General features: G+C 39.7%; 1 protein-coding gene across 1 annotated transcript in view; it reads left to right on the top strand.

Moving 5' to 3' along the window:
- Window positions 1-7,015: 7,015 nt before the first annotated feature.
- gas7b (growth arrest-specific 7b) overlaps window positions 7,016-16,572 on the top strand; it is an 82,182-nt gene continuing 72,625 nt past the window's right edge. The window contains 1 exon segment of the mRNA XM_022196767.2: window positions 7,016-7,416. Coding sequence (XP_022052459.2) covers window positions 7,237-7,416 — 180 coding nt within the window. The 5' untranslated portion in view covers window positions 7,016-7,236.

Below are 16,572 nucleotides of genomic sequence, written 5' to 3'. Positions count from 1 at the left end.
CCATCCGAACTGACTGAACACTTGTTGTTAGTTAGGGACAGAGGATTCAGGCCCAGAGCTCTGTATCGTACATTCAATTTTACTTTAATAAATACTTTTGATTTTAAGAAGAAGTCTCCTGACTACTCCATCAAAAGAACTGTGCGGAAATAGCCTTACACATATTCTGTTGGCTTGTTTAATTGTAGAATAGGCTGATTTCCAACACTAGCAATGGGTACTGTCTCTCGGTCCTGACATGGGAGATCGCAAATTCTATCTTCTCAGGCACAGGAAAGTAGCTCTCTTCTCAAGGCGAACTGTAAATTCTCACAGATGTTTAGACTCTTGCAAAACAGGTTATACAATCCTCTGTATGATCCCCCTATAGAGATTTTGCCATCAGAAAGGAACAATTTCCACTATTTCATGAGAAAAGACCAGCTTGTTGAAGCCTCATGAAGCTGGTTCATATATTATCAATGACAGTCATCCAGTTTGAGGAATGCTCCCATTCTGATACTTTTTGAAACTTGGTACATTTATTATTAAACTGTTGCAAAAGTACAAATGAATAATGGATTTAATTATTCTGTTCGCTATAGGTTTATATGTGCAGAGGGATTTGGATCAGCATTTAATTCACAAGCTACTCAGCTGTATATAAAATCATTAAAATGGGTTCTACTTTTACCAGCTGTAACTTTAAAGTGATTTGCAAAAAAAAAATAAATGCATCAATAACTAGAAGAATTGGCAGAGCTCTGTCCTCCACCAAGGCTGGTGCCTTACCTCACAGTGATGTGGATCCACCCCATAATTTAATGGGCTGTCTGACAGACAACTGATGATGAAAAACTAAGAAAGTAAAAATCAGAATTCATTAATGTCATGCATGTGTTTCAGAAATAGGGCATCCTGCTTAAGAAGACTTTATCTTTTAGTCCTTTAAATATATATTACAATTTTGATACTTAGACTCTGTACTTTTATTTAACAGCCACATCAAACATCAGAATGGAGAAACAATGCGATCTCAGTGACTCTGACTGAGGCGTGAGGCTCAGTTTGGGTATTTCAGAAACTGCTGGTCTCCTGGGTTTCACTGCAACACCATTAACTCTGCAATGCAAAATACATCCAGTGAGCTGGTTGATGAGAGAAGTCAGAGGAGCATGAGCAGTGGTCAGAGCTGACTGAAGCATCACAACTGATAATCTCTTCACAACTGTGCTGAGCAGAAGAGCTTCTTATCCAACCCTGAAGTGAATGAGCTAGAACAGCAGAACACCGCTTCAGGTTCCACTCGGTCAGCCATCAGCAGAAATCTGAGGGCTCAGTGCACACACACTCATCAACACTGGACAGCTGAAGATGTCAAATAAAACGTGGCCTGGGCCGATGAATCTCAGATGCAGATGGTAGATTCATAATTTAGCATCGGCAGCACGAATCCATGAACCAGTCTGCTCTGTGTCACCAGTCCAGGCTGCTGCTGGAGTAATGCTGTGGAGAGTGTTTTCTTGGCCCACTTTGGGTCCTTAATACCAAGTCAGTCACCGTTTGAATGCGGCAGCCGGTCTGAGTGTTGTTACCGACCATGTGAATCCCTGTTTGAACATATTAAAGCATCTTCTAATGGCATCCAGCAGAACGTTGTACCATGCCACAAAGCAAAGCAAAGTGGTTTCAGTCCACGACCAAAAATGTTGTCCAGCCCCTTAATAGACAAGGGGGGTGGGATCCAGTGAATGTATAATGTCATTCCAAAGTTTGGGGTCACCTAGGCAATTTCATGTTTTCCATCATCTCTTAGCCTTTCAGCACCATTAGCTAACACAGTGTAGCATTAGAACACAGGAGTGATGGTTGCTGGAAATGTTCCTCTGTACCCCTATGGAGATAATCCATTAAAAATCAGCCGTTTGCAGATAGAATAGTCATTTACCACATTAACAATGTCTAGACTGGATTTCTGACTAAGTTAATACCATCTTCATTGAAAAAAAATAAGGACATTTCTAAGTGACCCCAAACTTCTGAACAGTAGTGTTTATGTTTGCTGTTTGGCCTGAAACATGATTCCTTATGAAAACTGATGCTGCACTGTATTTGTTGGGTGTGTGAACAGGTTTACTAGTAATTATCATGTCATGTTAACAGATGAATTGAAGTTGATAACTACAACTATTATTTTAAAACGAGGTCCTGTTAGAGAAACGACAGCGCTAATGAATGCACGCCACCAGAAACTGCTGGTATGCGAAGGGAGCCAAAAAATTCTGTTATTCATAGAATCAAACTTTGAATCATTTTCTGAATTATTTCACAAATGACTGGTTCATTTGCACATGCATACACTTTATTATTTTGTTGTTTATTGTTAACACTGTGAATCCACTGTCTATTATCTTCATTGGGGGGAAAAAAAACAGCTTTTCTCTCAAAAATAAGGACAGTAGTGTATATGCATGTTTTAATTTATGTTAATGACTGATTGATTGAAATGATTAAAAATATATTTTCTTCATATATGCACAGAATCACAAACAAAATCTTGCATACACTTTTAAAGACCATGCATATGTCTGTGTCACAACAAAAGAAACAATCATACATTTGGATCCTTTTATGCATTTACTGTGAGTCTTCTTGAAATTTGACAAAATCTGCTGGGGAAATGGATTGCCTCTAGCTTTCTGATCATGGTGCAATAAATTGATGGATCATTTCAGCTTTAGTCTGTTGCTTGGTGTCTGGATGCTTGGGGAGGTAATGAAGGTCTGTAGGGGCCCATTAACAGATCTGAGCCCATGAGGACGGTAATTTGATCGTGTGAGACAAGCCGAAACCAACATTTACACATCCGACAGCTCGCAGGACATTATTACTATGACACATCTTTATCTGTCCATTCACTATCACTTCGTTGGTTTTTGTCTAATGGCTGAACTTGCACTGCTGCTCGGTGACCAGCAGCCTGCAGCAGAGAGCCTTTCATTTACGGCTCCTTCATCAGTCATGATGAGACATTAGTTTGCTTCTGCTCAGTCGGTCGCATGTGTTTATTTCAACAGCGCACTGCATAGATTTTACACCCTAAGATGTGTTTTCTCGAGTCTTATGGAAGATGCTGGAATTTGTGTGTATGTGTGTTTGTCGTTGAATCAATGTAGCACAATATAAATCTGAATATCTGGACATTTGCTGCACATATTTGAACTATTTTCATCAAAATCTGCCCTTTAAAATACCCTATTTACAGAAGTAAATTGCCTGAATAACCTTTTAATTGGTCCTTTTCCCCATATATGACTGTTTTATTGCATTCCAATTGTGCACTTTTTTTGTTTTGCTCAAAGAGAAGAGCTGATTCACATTTTAGGATAAAATAGTGGGAGTCTGTCACTTTGTGATACTAGCGTGATCTAAAACCTCACGAACTGCTTTTGGGTTTCTTGTGTCAGCAAAGTTTGCAGGACAGAATTTGAATGATTCCATGTGATCAGACAAAGAAATGTCGGTATCAGTACTGTTCCTCGTGTTTCCTGTGGCTCACAATTGTCACTGTGCTATCTGAAGGCTAAGAATAAACAGTGATGTGTCACAACACCAAGCAACAGCTCAAATGAGGAACTCCGTAGGGTGTTTTTGGTGCAAATCATGTTCATATTGAGGCTTTGGCTACAGTCAGAGCTATTTTACTGGGCATGAAAGATTTAAAGTTAAATTGTAAGACACCATCTGAACATCTCCAGTGAGATCAACAGTTTTAAAGATCATGTAGAATTATTTCGCTCATTTGTTTTTATTTTATTTAAGCTTTGTTGGAGTTACTCAATTGTATTGATTACTGTCCTGTGCTGCGCTGTATTACATGTGTTTGTACTTCCAACAGTATCGTGATGACTATCATTATTTGAGTGGTGATACTGTAATCAAATTCCCATATGTAGTAAAACATCATATAGGAGGGTAGGAAACATATACCAGCAAAAAAATAAATATAAAATAAACAGCAGAAGAAACTATAGCAATTAAAGCAGCAAATGAAGCCATAAAAGTGAAACAAACCATGGAATTACACAGCAAATCATTTTTATCTACAAGGAAATAAAGAGGAGTTGGAGGGCAGTGACAGACACACTACTGTCAAGTTAGCTACGATTACAGTTTTCACTTCAGCTGTACTCTTTCAAAGTAAAACGTAAAAGTGATTGTGTTGCTTATAAACCAAGTACCAGTAAAGTTAGTTGTGTTTATAATTATCATCGAATAAACATAACATGGTAAGATAAGGCAAGAAAGTTTTTTATTATATGGATTCAAACTGTTTTAAGTTCTGTATGCAACATTCAGACCTACTGCATGTTGCTCAATCATTTCAGACCAAAAAACACACACGCCCTCTATCTTCACATTTTATTTACAACATGCAACACAACAAAAAATAATCCAGCCACAACTGTTAGTCCACATTGGCTTTGTTAAAAACACTGAACGGTGTGATGAATCGTTCTCAACTGCAGTAAAGGTGTTTTTACCTGCTCTTTGTTCCACTTCAATAAAACCGCCTACCTCTTCTTGTGTAAATCCCGCTTGTACCGCCAAAACAGCTCTGACCTGTTGGGTTCTGTCCTGTGGTGTCTGGGACACTGGCAGCAGGTCCTTTGGGCCCTGTGGATCGTGGGGTGGGGCCTTCGTGGGTCTGTCTTGTTTCGCCACATCTCATGGATACTTGATCAGATTAGAATCGGGGGAGCATGGAAGCCAAGTCAACTCCTGGAGCACTTTGTTGTGTTTCATGAGCCACTCTTGACAAGTTTTTTCACTGTGGCAGGTTGCTGTAGATGATGACAACAAAAGCACATTATTCATCTTTTAAAAGCAACATTTTCTACAGCGCAAGTGTATTCACTAAGGCGAAATCCAAAAATGTATAGTTTAGGCACACAGTGAGGCTAACCAAAAACCCTTCTGACTCAAAAACACAGTTTTTTAGGGTTTTTGTATAAAAGAATAGTTGGAATGAAACCAGAAGGGAATCTAAAGTAGGAGAGTTGGTGGCAGATGAGTGACTGATATGGGGATCCAGCATAGTGTGTCGATTGATGTAGAGTAGGTCTGGTTGGGTGGTGTTTGAAGGGTGTATGCAACTGACCTGCGATGATGATTGGAACTGCAGATGCCGGAATAACAGTCTGGTGAGGAGCAGACTGATGGGGTTTTGGTGTTGCAGCAGGTGGATTAGTGGATGGCTCTCAGGTGTGTCAGATGATTGATTTCTGACAGTGATAAGCACAGGGTCACACCCAGACACAGACACACAAACACACATAGACAAAACAAAAGACAGACAAAAGGGGAGACATCGCAGAAACACAAGGAACAGGGAGAAGAATAATGGAACTGTGATAAGCATCATCTGCTGGGGGAGACTGCTGCTCTGCAATGTTTAGGTGGGTGGTAGGTGTAATTAACATCCACATTAATGCCAGGACCCAAGTTTTCCTAGCACAACATTCCATTGTAACAAAATGATCAGTGTTGTTCACTTCACCTGCCAGTGGTTTTATAGGTTTCATATCACACTCCTATTACTGAAATTCTTACATGTCTGCAGATTGTGTGTTCATGTTCTTTTCTCACAGAAAACACAAATGGTTCACTGTACCATGTCCCTGTTTTTAGGCATGCTTCTACATGGGCTGTTTTGGTGCCTGCAGGTTTAAATCCAACCTCACATCACAACAAAATGCCAGACCTGAACAGCTCATTCAGAGAGACACTTTCTGGTCAATGAAGAAAGGAAAGAAAAGATTGGGCGATCTTTTCTCATATTTTGTGTGTCTGTAGATACATTGAGGACATGTAATTGTGTTTAAAAATAATGGAAAAAATAATATAGACCGTTTTTAAAAAATACATTGTGGCTTCATTATATGGAGGCAAATTTTCAACTGCTTTCCTAACTGACAGTTGGCTGCATTATCAATCAATAACTGATTAATAACTGAAAAGAATAAAGTACATTGGGCATTTTTATGCCAATGAAGCTAGTTTTAAGCACAGACATGTAACATTCACCATGAAAGTCTCTTGGTCACATGAACCACTCAGTCTTTCTGGTAGATTTTAGCTCATCTTCACTAATTCATGTGCAACAAGTGAGCTCTGGTTAGAATCCATTAACTGCCCCAGAAGTCTCTGTCATGGTGGCCTTTTGCTAGCTAAAAACCCACAATGCTCGCTGCTTGCCAACATAGAACTGCCTGTAGTCTAGCAGCAGCTTCCTCTGGTCACAACAGGATTCAACATTATTAAAAATAATCTGCAGTTTTCCATCTCATTAAACAGTAGAAAGCTACTACAGCTAATGCAGCACTCCAACTCCTCCCCCACCCTTTATCCCCACTCTTAACCTAACTGGTTGAGCCAGTGGGCCGCCTTCCCTGATCCCGGTGCTGATAGTTTTTTTCCTTTCTTTTCTTTCTTTCTTTTTTTCTGATAAATGGGAGGTTTTTTAAAATTTCTTTCCCACTGTCACAAAATGCTTGCACAAGGGTAGTCAGAAGGGAACTTTGGGCTGTTGATTTCTCTGTTTTAAATTCCTTTCTTTTTATTGGCTATGAGATAGAATAGAATAGAACATCCTTTATTTGTTCCACAAGGGGAAATTTGCAACATCATAGCAGCAAAGTGACAGTAAGAGAAGCAAACACAACTATAAATTAAAGAGATGAGTTATACACACTATGTATACAATATAAATAAGAAAAATGGAAGAACATCAGGATATTAAGAACACAAATTTAAGAATATTCACATGAATGAATTGCACTATGTTGTGAATTGGTGTTGTATAAATAAATTTGGAAGCATTCATGTTTTTATAAAATGTAAAAACAAAAACCTCTGGAAGATGGAGTTTAGATGGAGTTAGCTTGGTAGTCATAGATAAGTCGGTGGTTTTATTTTGAAGGCACACTGCCCTCGCTTCCTGTTTGCTTCCCTCTCACTGTGTGCAGCTTGACATCGCTGCGAGGCTCTGAGACGGAGGCTGCGGGCTGAAGGAGCAGAGCGGAGCGGGGCGTCCTGACAGCAGCAGGAGACACAACCTGTTCACCCTCTTCACTGTAGTTTCACCAGCGCACACGTCCGAAAGACACACTGAAGCAAAGTTTTCTTGTGAGCAGAGCGCAGGAGGGGAGGATCGCCAGCACCATCACCAGCTGTGGCTCTGAGGGAAGTTTTACCATGTCTGGATCCTACTGCAAAAGTTTGTACCCGTTCGGCGGGGAGCAGCACCAGCAGGGACTGAGCTTCGAGGCCGGGGAGATTATTAAAGTGGTCCAGGCTCTGCCCGGAGGATGGTGGGAGGGAGAGAAGGATGGCGTCCGGGGATGGTTCCCTTCAAGTTATGTCCAGATGCTGGAGGTAAGACAGGAGAATATTATCCAAAAAAGTTTGTAGGATTAACTGGATGCTGATTTGTTTTGGTAACTTTTTATGCTTTTATGATAAGAACACACTGCAAAAAGCCTCTGTCACACACACACACGCTCTCAGTGACCAGGTTAAATGACACACACGTTCAGATAAAGGCAGCATTGAGTGATGCACTAATAAATAGTTTTCCCGTGCTGCTGTGATCAGATTAACTCCAACCTTCCCAGCAGCAGCAGCAGCAGCAGGCTGAGGCTGCACACTTCCTCATTCCTCACACATTCCAGGTCTCAGTGTTCAGGTCTCCTCTGTGCGCCTCACTGCTCTCCATGCTCTGACCAAACCCTCCCCGGGCCATCAGAGAGCCTGGCAACAGCCTCACAGGAACATGTTTGGCTGGAGCAGTGCAGAGGTTTGTTTTGAAGCAGGGACACCACCCAGAGCCGTCATACAAGTGTAAGAGGCCAGATTAAACCCCCAAAGTTTACCTGTGGCTGAGACCACCTTATTGCCTGGGCGCTGAAATAGTCTAGCCCACAATATATCCTTCCAGACTAAAATGAATCCCGTGTAATAAGAAATTACGTCAGGGTTGTCAAACTCATGAAAATATATATATTTTTTCCACATTTTTAAAACTTTAAAACAGGTCAATTTGACCCGAAGGACGACAGGAAGGTTAAGACCATTCTACTTATGTTCTTTCGTAATGATTTACTGACTGAGCATACATCTTTGGAAAAAAAACCCTAATAACTTAACGATGAAGAGTTTAACCCTGTAAAACCGTTTGTATCATATTTGACACGAGTTTCTAAGACCTCTATCTCATCAACATGATAAGCAGTTTCCTTAAAAACCTTTTGTTTACGATCTCATACATATCCTGCCCCTTTGAGAATTACTATTCCATTACTGGCAGCTTAAGTCATATTTTGCCTATTTTCAAAATGACTACTCTCATGAAATCATCCATTTTTGATTAGCAAAAAGTTGCCAAAAATGCCTAATAAGTTAAATTTGATACAATATATCATAAACAAAATGATATGGCATTTTTTGGGGGGAGGGATTTTGTTGAAAGGAGTGATAAACATGTCAGTTCCAAAAAAATAGAATTTTCTGACTTTTTTCTGATGGGGCAGGCTTAGTGTCAGAGGTATGCTCTGGCCTAGGCCTCTTGACACGTAAAGATGAAGCATGGTAAACTTTGCGGTACACTTTGGCCCATAACCAGGTATACTTTGAAAGGGGAGTTAACCTGCCCTGTTACACCGGCACCAGTTTCTATCACACCTCCGCCCTGCCTGGGAGAAGTTACAGTCCATGCAGAAATCTGCTCAGTGACACAGGGACAGCAGAGCAGTGATTCAGATAAAATCAGCAGCGGCAGGAGAGGAGGGGTCAGGATAGAAGGTAGCTGAAGCACAACAGCTCTTATCTGCTCCGAGAACAGTTCAGGAATGAAGGTGACGGGTGGGGCAGCAGACTTTCAGTTTCATCCCACCCTGCTCAGGTGTTCTGACCTGTCTGCAGTGAGATGGAAACAGGGCTCAGTACCTGGATCAGCCCTGGTTTTGATTCTGTAATAAATCAAGATGATAGTTAAGTCTGACTGCGGCTGTGATGGACAGTAACTGATTAAAACACTGAACTTTTTACAGCGGTGAACTGATTTCTGTCTTCTGGTTTTGGTGCTCTGGTTGTTGTGTCTGAATGCATCACCAGGTGTAACACTGACCGAAGCTCACTGGTGTGTTTGCTCGTTGCAAGGCGCTTATATTTCATGTTTGTGACACTGAAAGCAGCTTGTCTTGTGTATCTGAGGTGATTTTTTGGAGTGTGATCTTCCTCTATATGAGAACATTACAAGACAGTGATCTCCATCCCTTCTTTCTAGGAGGAAGATGTCATTTTTAAGCCTTTTAAAAATTATTTTGCACCATTTTGTAGTCATTTTTTTTACCTCATTTAGATCATTTTCTGCCCTGTTTGTGTGTCTTTGTGGTTGTTTGTGTTTCTTTGTCTCTTTGGAATAAATCTCTTTTTATTTGCATCTCTTTGCGGTCATTGTGCATCTGATTGAGATTGTTTTCCATCTCTTTGTGCTGTTTGATTTTTCCTTGTCTGCATTTTCGCATTGGATTTTATCTCATTGTTGTTCCTTTATGTCTTTTTGTGTTTCTTGCATTTCCAGTGCTCATTTTGCATTGTTGTCTTGTCTGTTTGTGGTTGGTTTGTGTGTCTTTGCAGTTTGAATTTCTTTCTGATAGTTTTGTGTCTCTTTGTACTACTTTCTGTCCCTCTGGTTGGTTAGTGGTTGTTTTCATCTCTGTTTTGCATCTTTTTGCATCACTTTTTAATGACTTTGCATATTCTTTGTCATTTTGTGGTCATTTTCTGTCTCTTTGTAGTTGCTTTGCATCTATTTGTAGTTATTTTTGTGTGTTTGTGGACAGTCTACCATTATTTTATCTTTTTTTTTTGTCGTTTTATGTCTCTTTGTAGTCACTGTGCATCTGATTGTTGTGTGTCTCTGGTAATTTTTTTCTCTTTGTGGTCATTGTGGGATTATATTTCCTCTCTTTGTATACTTTTGTGTGTATTTGTTTTTGTTTTCTACTTTGTTTTGTGTGTCTTTGTGGTTGTTTGTGTTTCCTTGTGATGTTTTTTTTTTCTCTTTGGGATTGTGTTGCATCTTTTTGGAGTCATTTTTTCTTCTTCTGACATTTTGTGTCTTTGAGACTGTAGCCGCTTTGCTTCTCTTTGTGGCAATTTTGTCTATTTTGTTTCTTTGTGGTCATTTTGCAGTAATACGTCTTTGCTGTTTGTGGTCATTTCTTGTGTCTTCTTTGCTGTTTCCATTTCACTATGATTGGTTTGCACCTCTTTGGATTTATCCTTGCTCTTGGTCATTATCATTGTTTAATGGTCAGTTTGCATCTTTGGACCTGTTTGTTGGACAATACAGCAGCTTATAATATGTTCTAGAGGTACACAGGTATTATATGTTTCAGCTGATAAGTAACAAGACAGAAATATAAAAAATATCGGACATCTGAACTTATATACAGGCAGTTTTCCCAACAGACTTACAGGCTCATTAATAGAAAGTCTTGCTGAAATGAATATATAATCCATCAACAACCATTTAGATAATAGATTTTCAGTCAAAAATTGTAAACATTGCTGCCTCCAGCTTGTCATATGCAAGGATTTGCATTTTTTGCGGTCTGAAGATGTAAACTAGCAAAACATCATATTGAACATCTCTGTGTAGTTTTGTGCATGATTCCTCACAGACACAATATGAAATCTACAAAGTATTTTGGGCTGCCAAAGATAGTTTCTCATGAAAGTTGCATATTCCACCATTTGTCGACCCGATGATATTTAAAGTAGATTTCTGTAGTTTGACTCCTTAAGGTCCATTTACTTGAGCTTTCTGAACCTTCAAACTAGCCTAGCCGCGCGAGACAACCCACGGCAACGAATTTAATTCTCTGCCAGAGTGGGTCTAGTTACCCTCCATAAGGCTTGAGGCTGGATTCTCCTAAAACTGGCCGGACGAATCACCATGAAGTGTAGAGTCAGAAGGCGGGTGTAACTAAGTGACGACAGAGGCGCAACGATTCTGACAGAAACAACCGGAAACAACTAGCCTAGCCGCGCTAGACAACCCACGGGAACAAATTTAATTCTCTGCCAGGGTCGATAACAAAAACGACAACAGTCGTTGAGCTCCATTAGCACCGACTCTGAATAATCTTTCTGTTAACATGTCTGTAATATACTTGAGCTTCACCCATTGACTGTATAAATAAGGCTTCACCGAACTACCGCATCCTCTGATTTCTGGCGCTCTAGGAGCCTATTCGTTGCACTGATTGGTTGTATACCTACCCAATTGCTGCAGAGTGATTTGATAGACAACATTTTAGCCCACCTCCCTCCCTGTCGAGCGTGCCTAGACCCTTGTGCCTTCAGAACATGGGTGTAGCATGGCTAGGCTACCTTCAAACTGCATTTTACAGTCTTCTTCAGTGGATGGAAGCTATCCACATGAGGCCTAAAGACTGTGTACATGCTGGCTGACGAGACATTGCTGTACAGAAATGATAAAATATTGTATAGATTTTCTACAATCAACTTTCACACACAGTTATAAACATCTGATTAATTGTGCCTTGATGGAAACAAAGTATACAGAAGATACACTACTGTTCAAAAACTTGGGTCACCCAGACAATTTCCTGTTTTCCATGAAAACTCACACTTTTATTCATGTGCTAGCATAATTGCACAAGGGTTTTCTCATCATCAATTAGCCTTTCAACACGATTAGCTAACACAATGTAGCATTAGAACACAGGAGTGATGGTTGCTGGAAATGTTCCTCTGTACCCCTATGTGGATATTCTATTAAAAATCAGTCGTTTCCAGCTAGAATAGTCATTTACCACATTAACAATGTCGAGACTGTATTTCTGATTAATGTAATGCTACCTTCAGTCAAAAAAATCTGCCATTCTATCAAAAACAAAGGACATTTCTAAGTGACCCCAAACTTTTGAATGGTAGTGAATGTATGAATATACATGAGCAGCTATCGTCTGTTTTCTAACCACCCCAGCTGGACGCTTTTTTAGAAAATCCCGATGTAGCTCCAGATAAAGGCTCAGCCCTTGAGCCAGACTGTATTAAGAGACGACAACAGACTTATCTGATGTGAGGTGCGACTTATCACACACACTGATTCTCCTCAGTTTCACTCGAGCCCACACAACTCTGATTGTGGTGTTGTGGGTACAAATCTAACCGCTCAGGCACTTTTCCTGCCGCTCAGTGCTGTTCTCTGCACTTGAGTGGAAATGTCTAAAAATACCCGGTGAAGACGAGGGAAATAACACAGTGGTGAGGTGGGGAAGAGCTGCGGTCGCTCATTGATTTGCTTCGCTGGGTCGGTGTTGAGCTGTCAAGGTGGCTTCTCCTGTTCCCTGACAGCATGAGTCAGAGGAGGACAGCACTTCATTTAGAACAAGAAATCACACTCAAATCTCATTTATTTTATTCTGTGTCATAAAACACACATAAAACCAAATTATACTAAGAGTGACTGTTTGTGGTTTGATATTATCTAACCTCAAAGTCTTCTTCTGAGCTTCCCAAAGGCTGGTAGGTGGATCTTAAATCATGATTTTGTTGTCAAAGCCTCATTTGGGTGCTTTTTATTTCTCCAGAGCACATTGGAAAATTTTCACCCCCTCTGCTGCTAAAATTACCTGCTGCTTTTCAGCAAACTCACTGGTCCCCTTTTAATTTAAATTCCATGTATTTTATAGTGGTTTTCAGAATTTTCCTCCATATTAAACTGTTCTTTCCTTCACCTGTATTGTAGCAACTCAGTGTGAAACTTGTTTAAAAATCAAGCAGTCAAACCTGCTGTTGCCAATCTCATGGCGACATCAATGACCTGTGTAGGCCAGTCTCAAAGAAATTAAGCCACCAGAAGAACTGCACCCCTTGAAATCAGACCAAACTTAGATGTTATAAAATTGGCACATTTAAAAGCAGCCAAAAATGCTATTAACAGAGTCTGTTTGTAATCTACCCACGGATGTACAAACTGTGACTGTATTCCTTTATTACTGAAGGAAACTCGAAATATGGAGATTTTCAGGCAAGTTCTGGACTTTCTTTTTATGTTATTTCAAATCAGGGGTCTGGTTTTTGTTGCCCTGTAATTTCTCAAATTTCTAAATCCATTTCATGATTATTTAAATTGCTGCAGCCACAGGAAAGATTGCATAACTACAGTCTTCCTCATAATGTTCTATCCTGATGGGGCTTTAGACAATATTAGTCAAAGGGAAACTGATTTTAAAAATACATGTCAGTAAACAGTGTAGTATCAGTATTGCAGCAGTTAATTAGAACTCACTGCTGTAATACTGATACTGCTTGATGTAGGATCACCTACACATACTGAAACTAAACATTCCAGCCAGTTCTCTGTCAGTGTTTCTGTGCTGTAGGTAGATGTGACGTGTTCTGGTGGTTGGAGGATGGCACAATAGTATGACTGATGGTGAAGCAAAAAGCCACTTCTCTATTTCCTCATTCTGGTAATTTATTCAGACATCTATAAGGCAAACACTTCTTCAACCCGCCTCACTTTCAGAAGTGATCATAAATTCAGGCTGATGTGTGTTTATCACCAAAACAACTATTTGTATAGCTGGCACAGTTGACAATGGAGCTGTGATCTGGCTCTGTTGTCATCTTCAGCATAATGACTTTGTTCTACGAACAGCTGCATTGTTCTCTGCATAATGAATCATTCAGTCTGCAGGTCAACTGGTTCTCTCAAACACTTGGTGCTACTTTAAAGTTACATTGTAGAACATTTGAATGAACAAATAATACATTCTACTTCTCTTACTGCTGCAGTGAAACACAGTTTAGTTCAGTGGGTGTAAATGTTTTGCTGCTACAGTCTTACTTGTATGGTTTGACCACTAGCTTGTGAACGCCAGTGTTAGCAAGTGATAGTGCTAGCTCCGACTTTACAGCTTTTCTTTGCTTGTGTTTCTGTTGTGATGCGTTTTAGTTTTAGAGACATTATTTTCCAATAAATTGTGACCATATGGCATTTATAGTCTCATTAAAGCAATGTTTTGTAGTTGTGCACATCATTTTATCAGTTATGATATCATTGTACTCCACAAAGCAACATGGAAACATTACAAGCTAACACTGTTAGCACGTACAAAATGTTGTAAATAATCGTTTATTCATTTGAAGTCTTTGTGCCTTCTTGATGACAGTTTTAGATAGCTAAATTTGGCATTTTTTTGTGTTTTTGACTTTTATAAACATCTTAATTTTCATGTTATCATGTCAAACTTCTTTTTTGCCACATCACCATTTTTGTGAATGACAGCAATTCATTTTAATTTTTTATAGATATTATAGACCCTTTATTTGTTTACAAACATTGTGACGTTATTTGTGGGCGGGGCTTATGCCGGAGGCAAAAGCGGAGCGAGAAGTCAAGCAGGACTGGGAGTATTTAGTTTGGGCTGGGAGTTTGCGCTGCGAACTCGAGCATTTTTAACCCGTTAAACTTAAGTGTACCGCCGGCGGTACACTTACTAATTTGCATAGGAATTTAAAGAATGTCCGAAGGTTGCAAACGCGATTATACAAACACTATACGCCGATGGAAAGCTTAGATTCTCATGAATCCGCCGGTATAAACCACTTTCAGATGTGATTACCACAGCGGGTAATATAAACACATTTTTGTACTGAAAATGGCTGGAATTGACTGCAGCTGATCGTCTCTGTCCAGTCTTTTCGCCTCAGTGCATTTAACCACAACTGTCTTCGTTCCCTCTGAGCACGAGTGTTTGGTGGAATCCTATAAAACTTTAATTTGCATTCGCCAATGTCATTCCTCCTATTCTGGCATCCAAAATCACAGCAGGACGACATTTTAGAAAAGTTGACAGAGCCTAGTCCCTCAGTCTTTCGCCTTTCTGTCCGGCCGCGGGCTTCCTCTTTTGCCTCCAGCTAAAGCTGTGACGTCATTCGTGACGTGGGTCATTAAAGGGTCTATAGCCAAAACTATAAAATTTAAGACCGAAGTTGTGATAAACTTTAATAGCATATACAAGGAATGTTTTAGGAAATAATGCTTAGTGTAGCTTAGAAAACATGCTGCTAGCCTGACTAGCAAGTTTTACCACTCAGCAGCCATCTTGGTACCACCCAGGGGTAGTTGAAAAGTTTGGGGACTTTGAAAATAAGGTTTTAAAAGTTTTTTCCCCGCGGCTTCACAACATCGCACTTGCGTCAGTGCTACAATGTGACTGGCTGGATGTTTTCCAGTGTAGGTGTTATAAATTTTTTGGCTATTTGAAGGGAGGAGCAGGACATGTGTCAGATAACTGGTGAGCCTCTGGTGTTTTTAAAATTCTCCCATAGACTTCTATTGAAGATTCATTAAGTTGTGAACTTCCCCACTTTCTGAGTCTGTACGTGACTGACAGACATGAGATTAAATCTTCTAAAACTGGCAGAGAAAATGAATAACAGTATTTTCAAAACAACTTCTCAGAGTTTTGGAAAAGTAAATGAGATCATTATTGCCAGCTATTGGCAGTCACTGTGCAGCTATTATGTATGTATGTGGTAGTCTGAACCTTTATTCTTTTCTTATTTTTTTTCGAAAAAACCATCTGTGATCCCTCATATTTAAATAAGTAACTCTTAAGCAACTCATTAATTGACCCTATAGTCACAATTTAATAATATTATTAATCTTTACTTATTGTGTACTTTTCTAAATCCAGCCTACAAAGTGCTTTAAACAGCCGCAAAATAGAACAGATGAGTCATAGAATCATCAGAATTTAGAGACAAATTAAAGTACAACATGGTTTATAAAACCAACACAGTGTTAAAGAGGTAGGAACATTATCAAAAGAAATAAAAGACATTTAGAAAAAAAACACAAACTCAAATAAAATCAGGAAAGGCTTAAGAAGGGATTCAAAGCTTCAAAGACCTGTACATTACTTAGTCTTTTCTTTGAAGAATTCTAACAGTTCATTCATTGCTACTGTCTGTATTGAAATCAGCAACAAACAGCAATCTACTATAACTATTAATCAAGCTGAAATTGAAACAAAACCTCCCAGCCAAGACCAAATCAGCATTTTATTCTCAGGGTGGTGAATAACAATAAATCTAAAATCTCGCTTTTCAGCAGTTTGACAGCAGCTGGGAGATGTTGATCAGCAGTGATTATGACTACATGTCCAAAGCATCATGAGTCACAGTGAGTCACTTCAATACTGCTCAGTGTTCACCTGCTGAGGAGGAAATGAAAGTCCAGTGAATGAGACTTTTTTTTTTTGTTGCCGTGAGTTTGTGCCTGGTGACTCCATGACGTCACCGTGTGCAGTTCAGTGGAGGATGTTGGGAGCTTTTATCAGCACATGAATAGCACTGATTCATTATTGCAATAGTTCAGTCAACCTGACAGCTTGAACATTATCTGCGAGTCGCCCTGTGGAGTTTGGATCTGCCATCTCTGTTTCCAGGCAGAAGTGTAAAATGCTGAGAAGCCTCTGGTGACGG

Source organism: Acanthochromis polyacanthus, chromosome 19 (assembly GCF_021347895.1).
Source record: "Acanthochromis polyacanthus isolate Apoly-LR-REF ecotype Palm Island chromosome 19, KAUST_Apoly_ChrSc, whole genome shotgun sequence".
NCBI classification, from domain to species: domain Eukaryota; kingdom Metazoa; phylum Chordata; class Actinopteri; family Pomacentridae; genus Acanthochromis; species Acanthochromis polyacanthus.
This window is presented reverse-complemented; position numbering and strand designations above follow the sequence as displayed.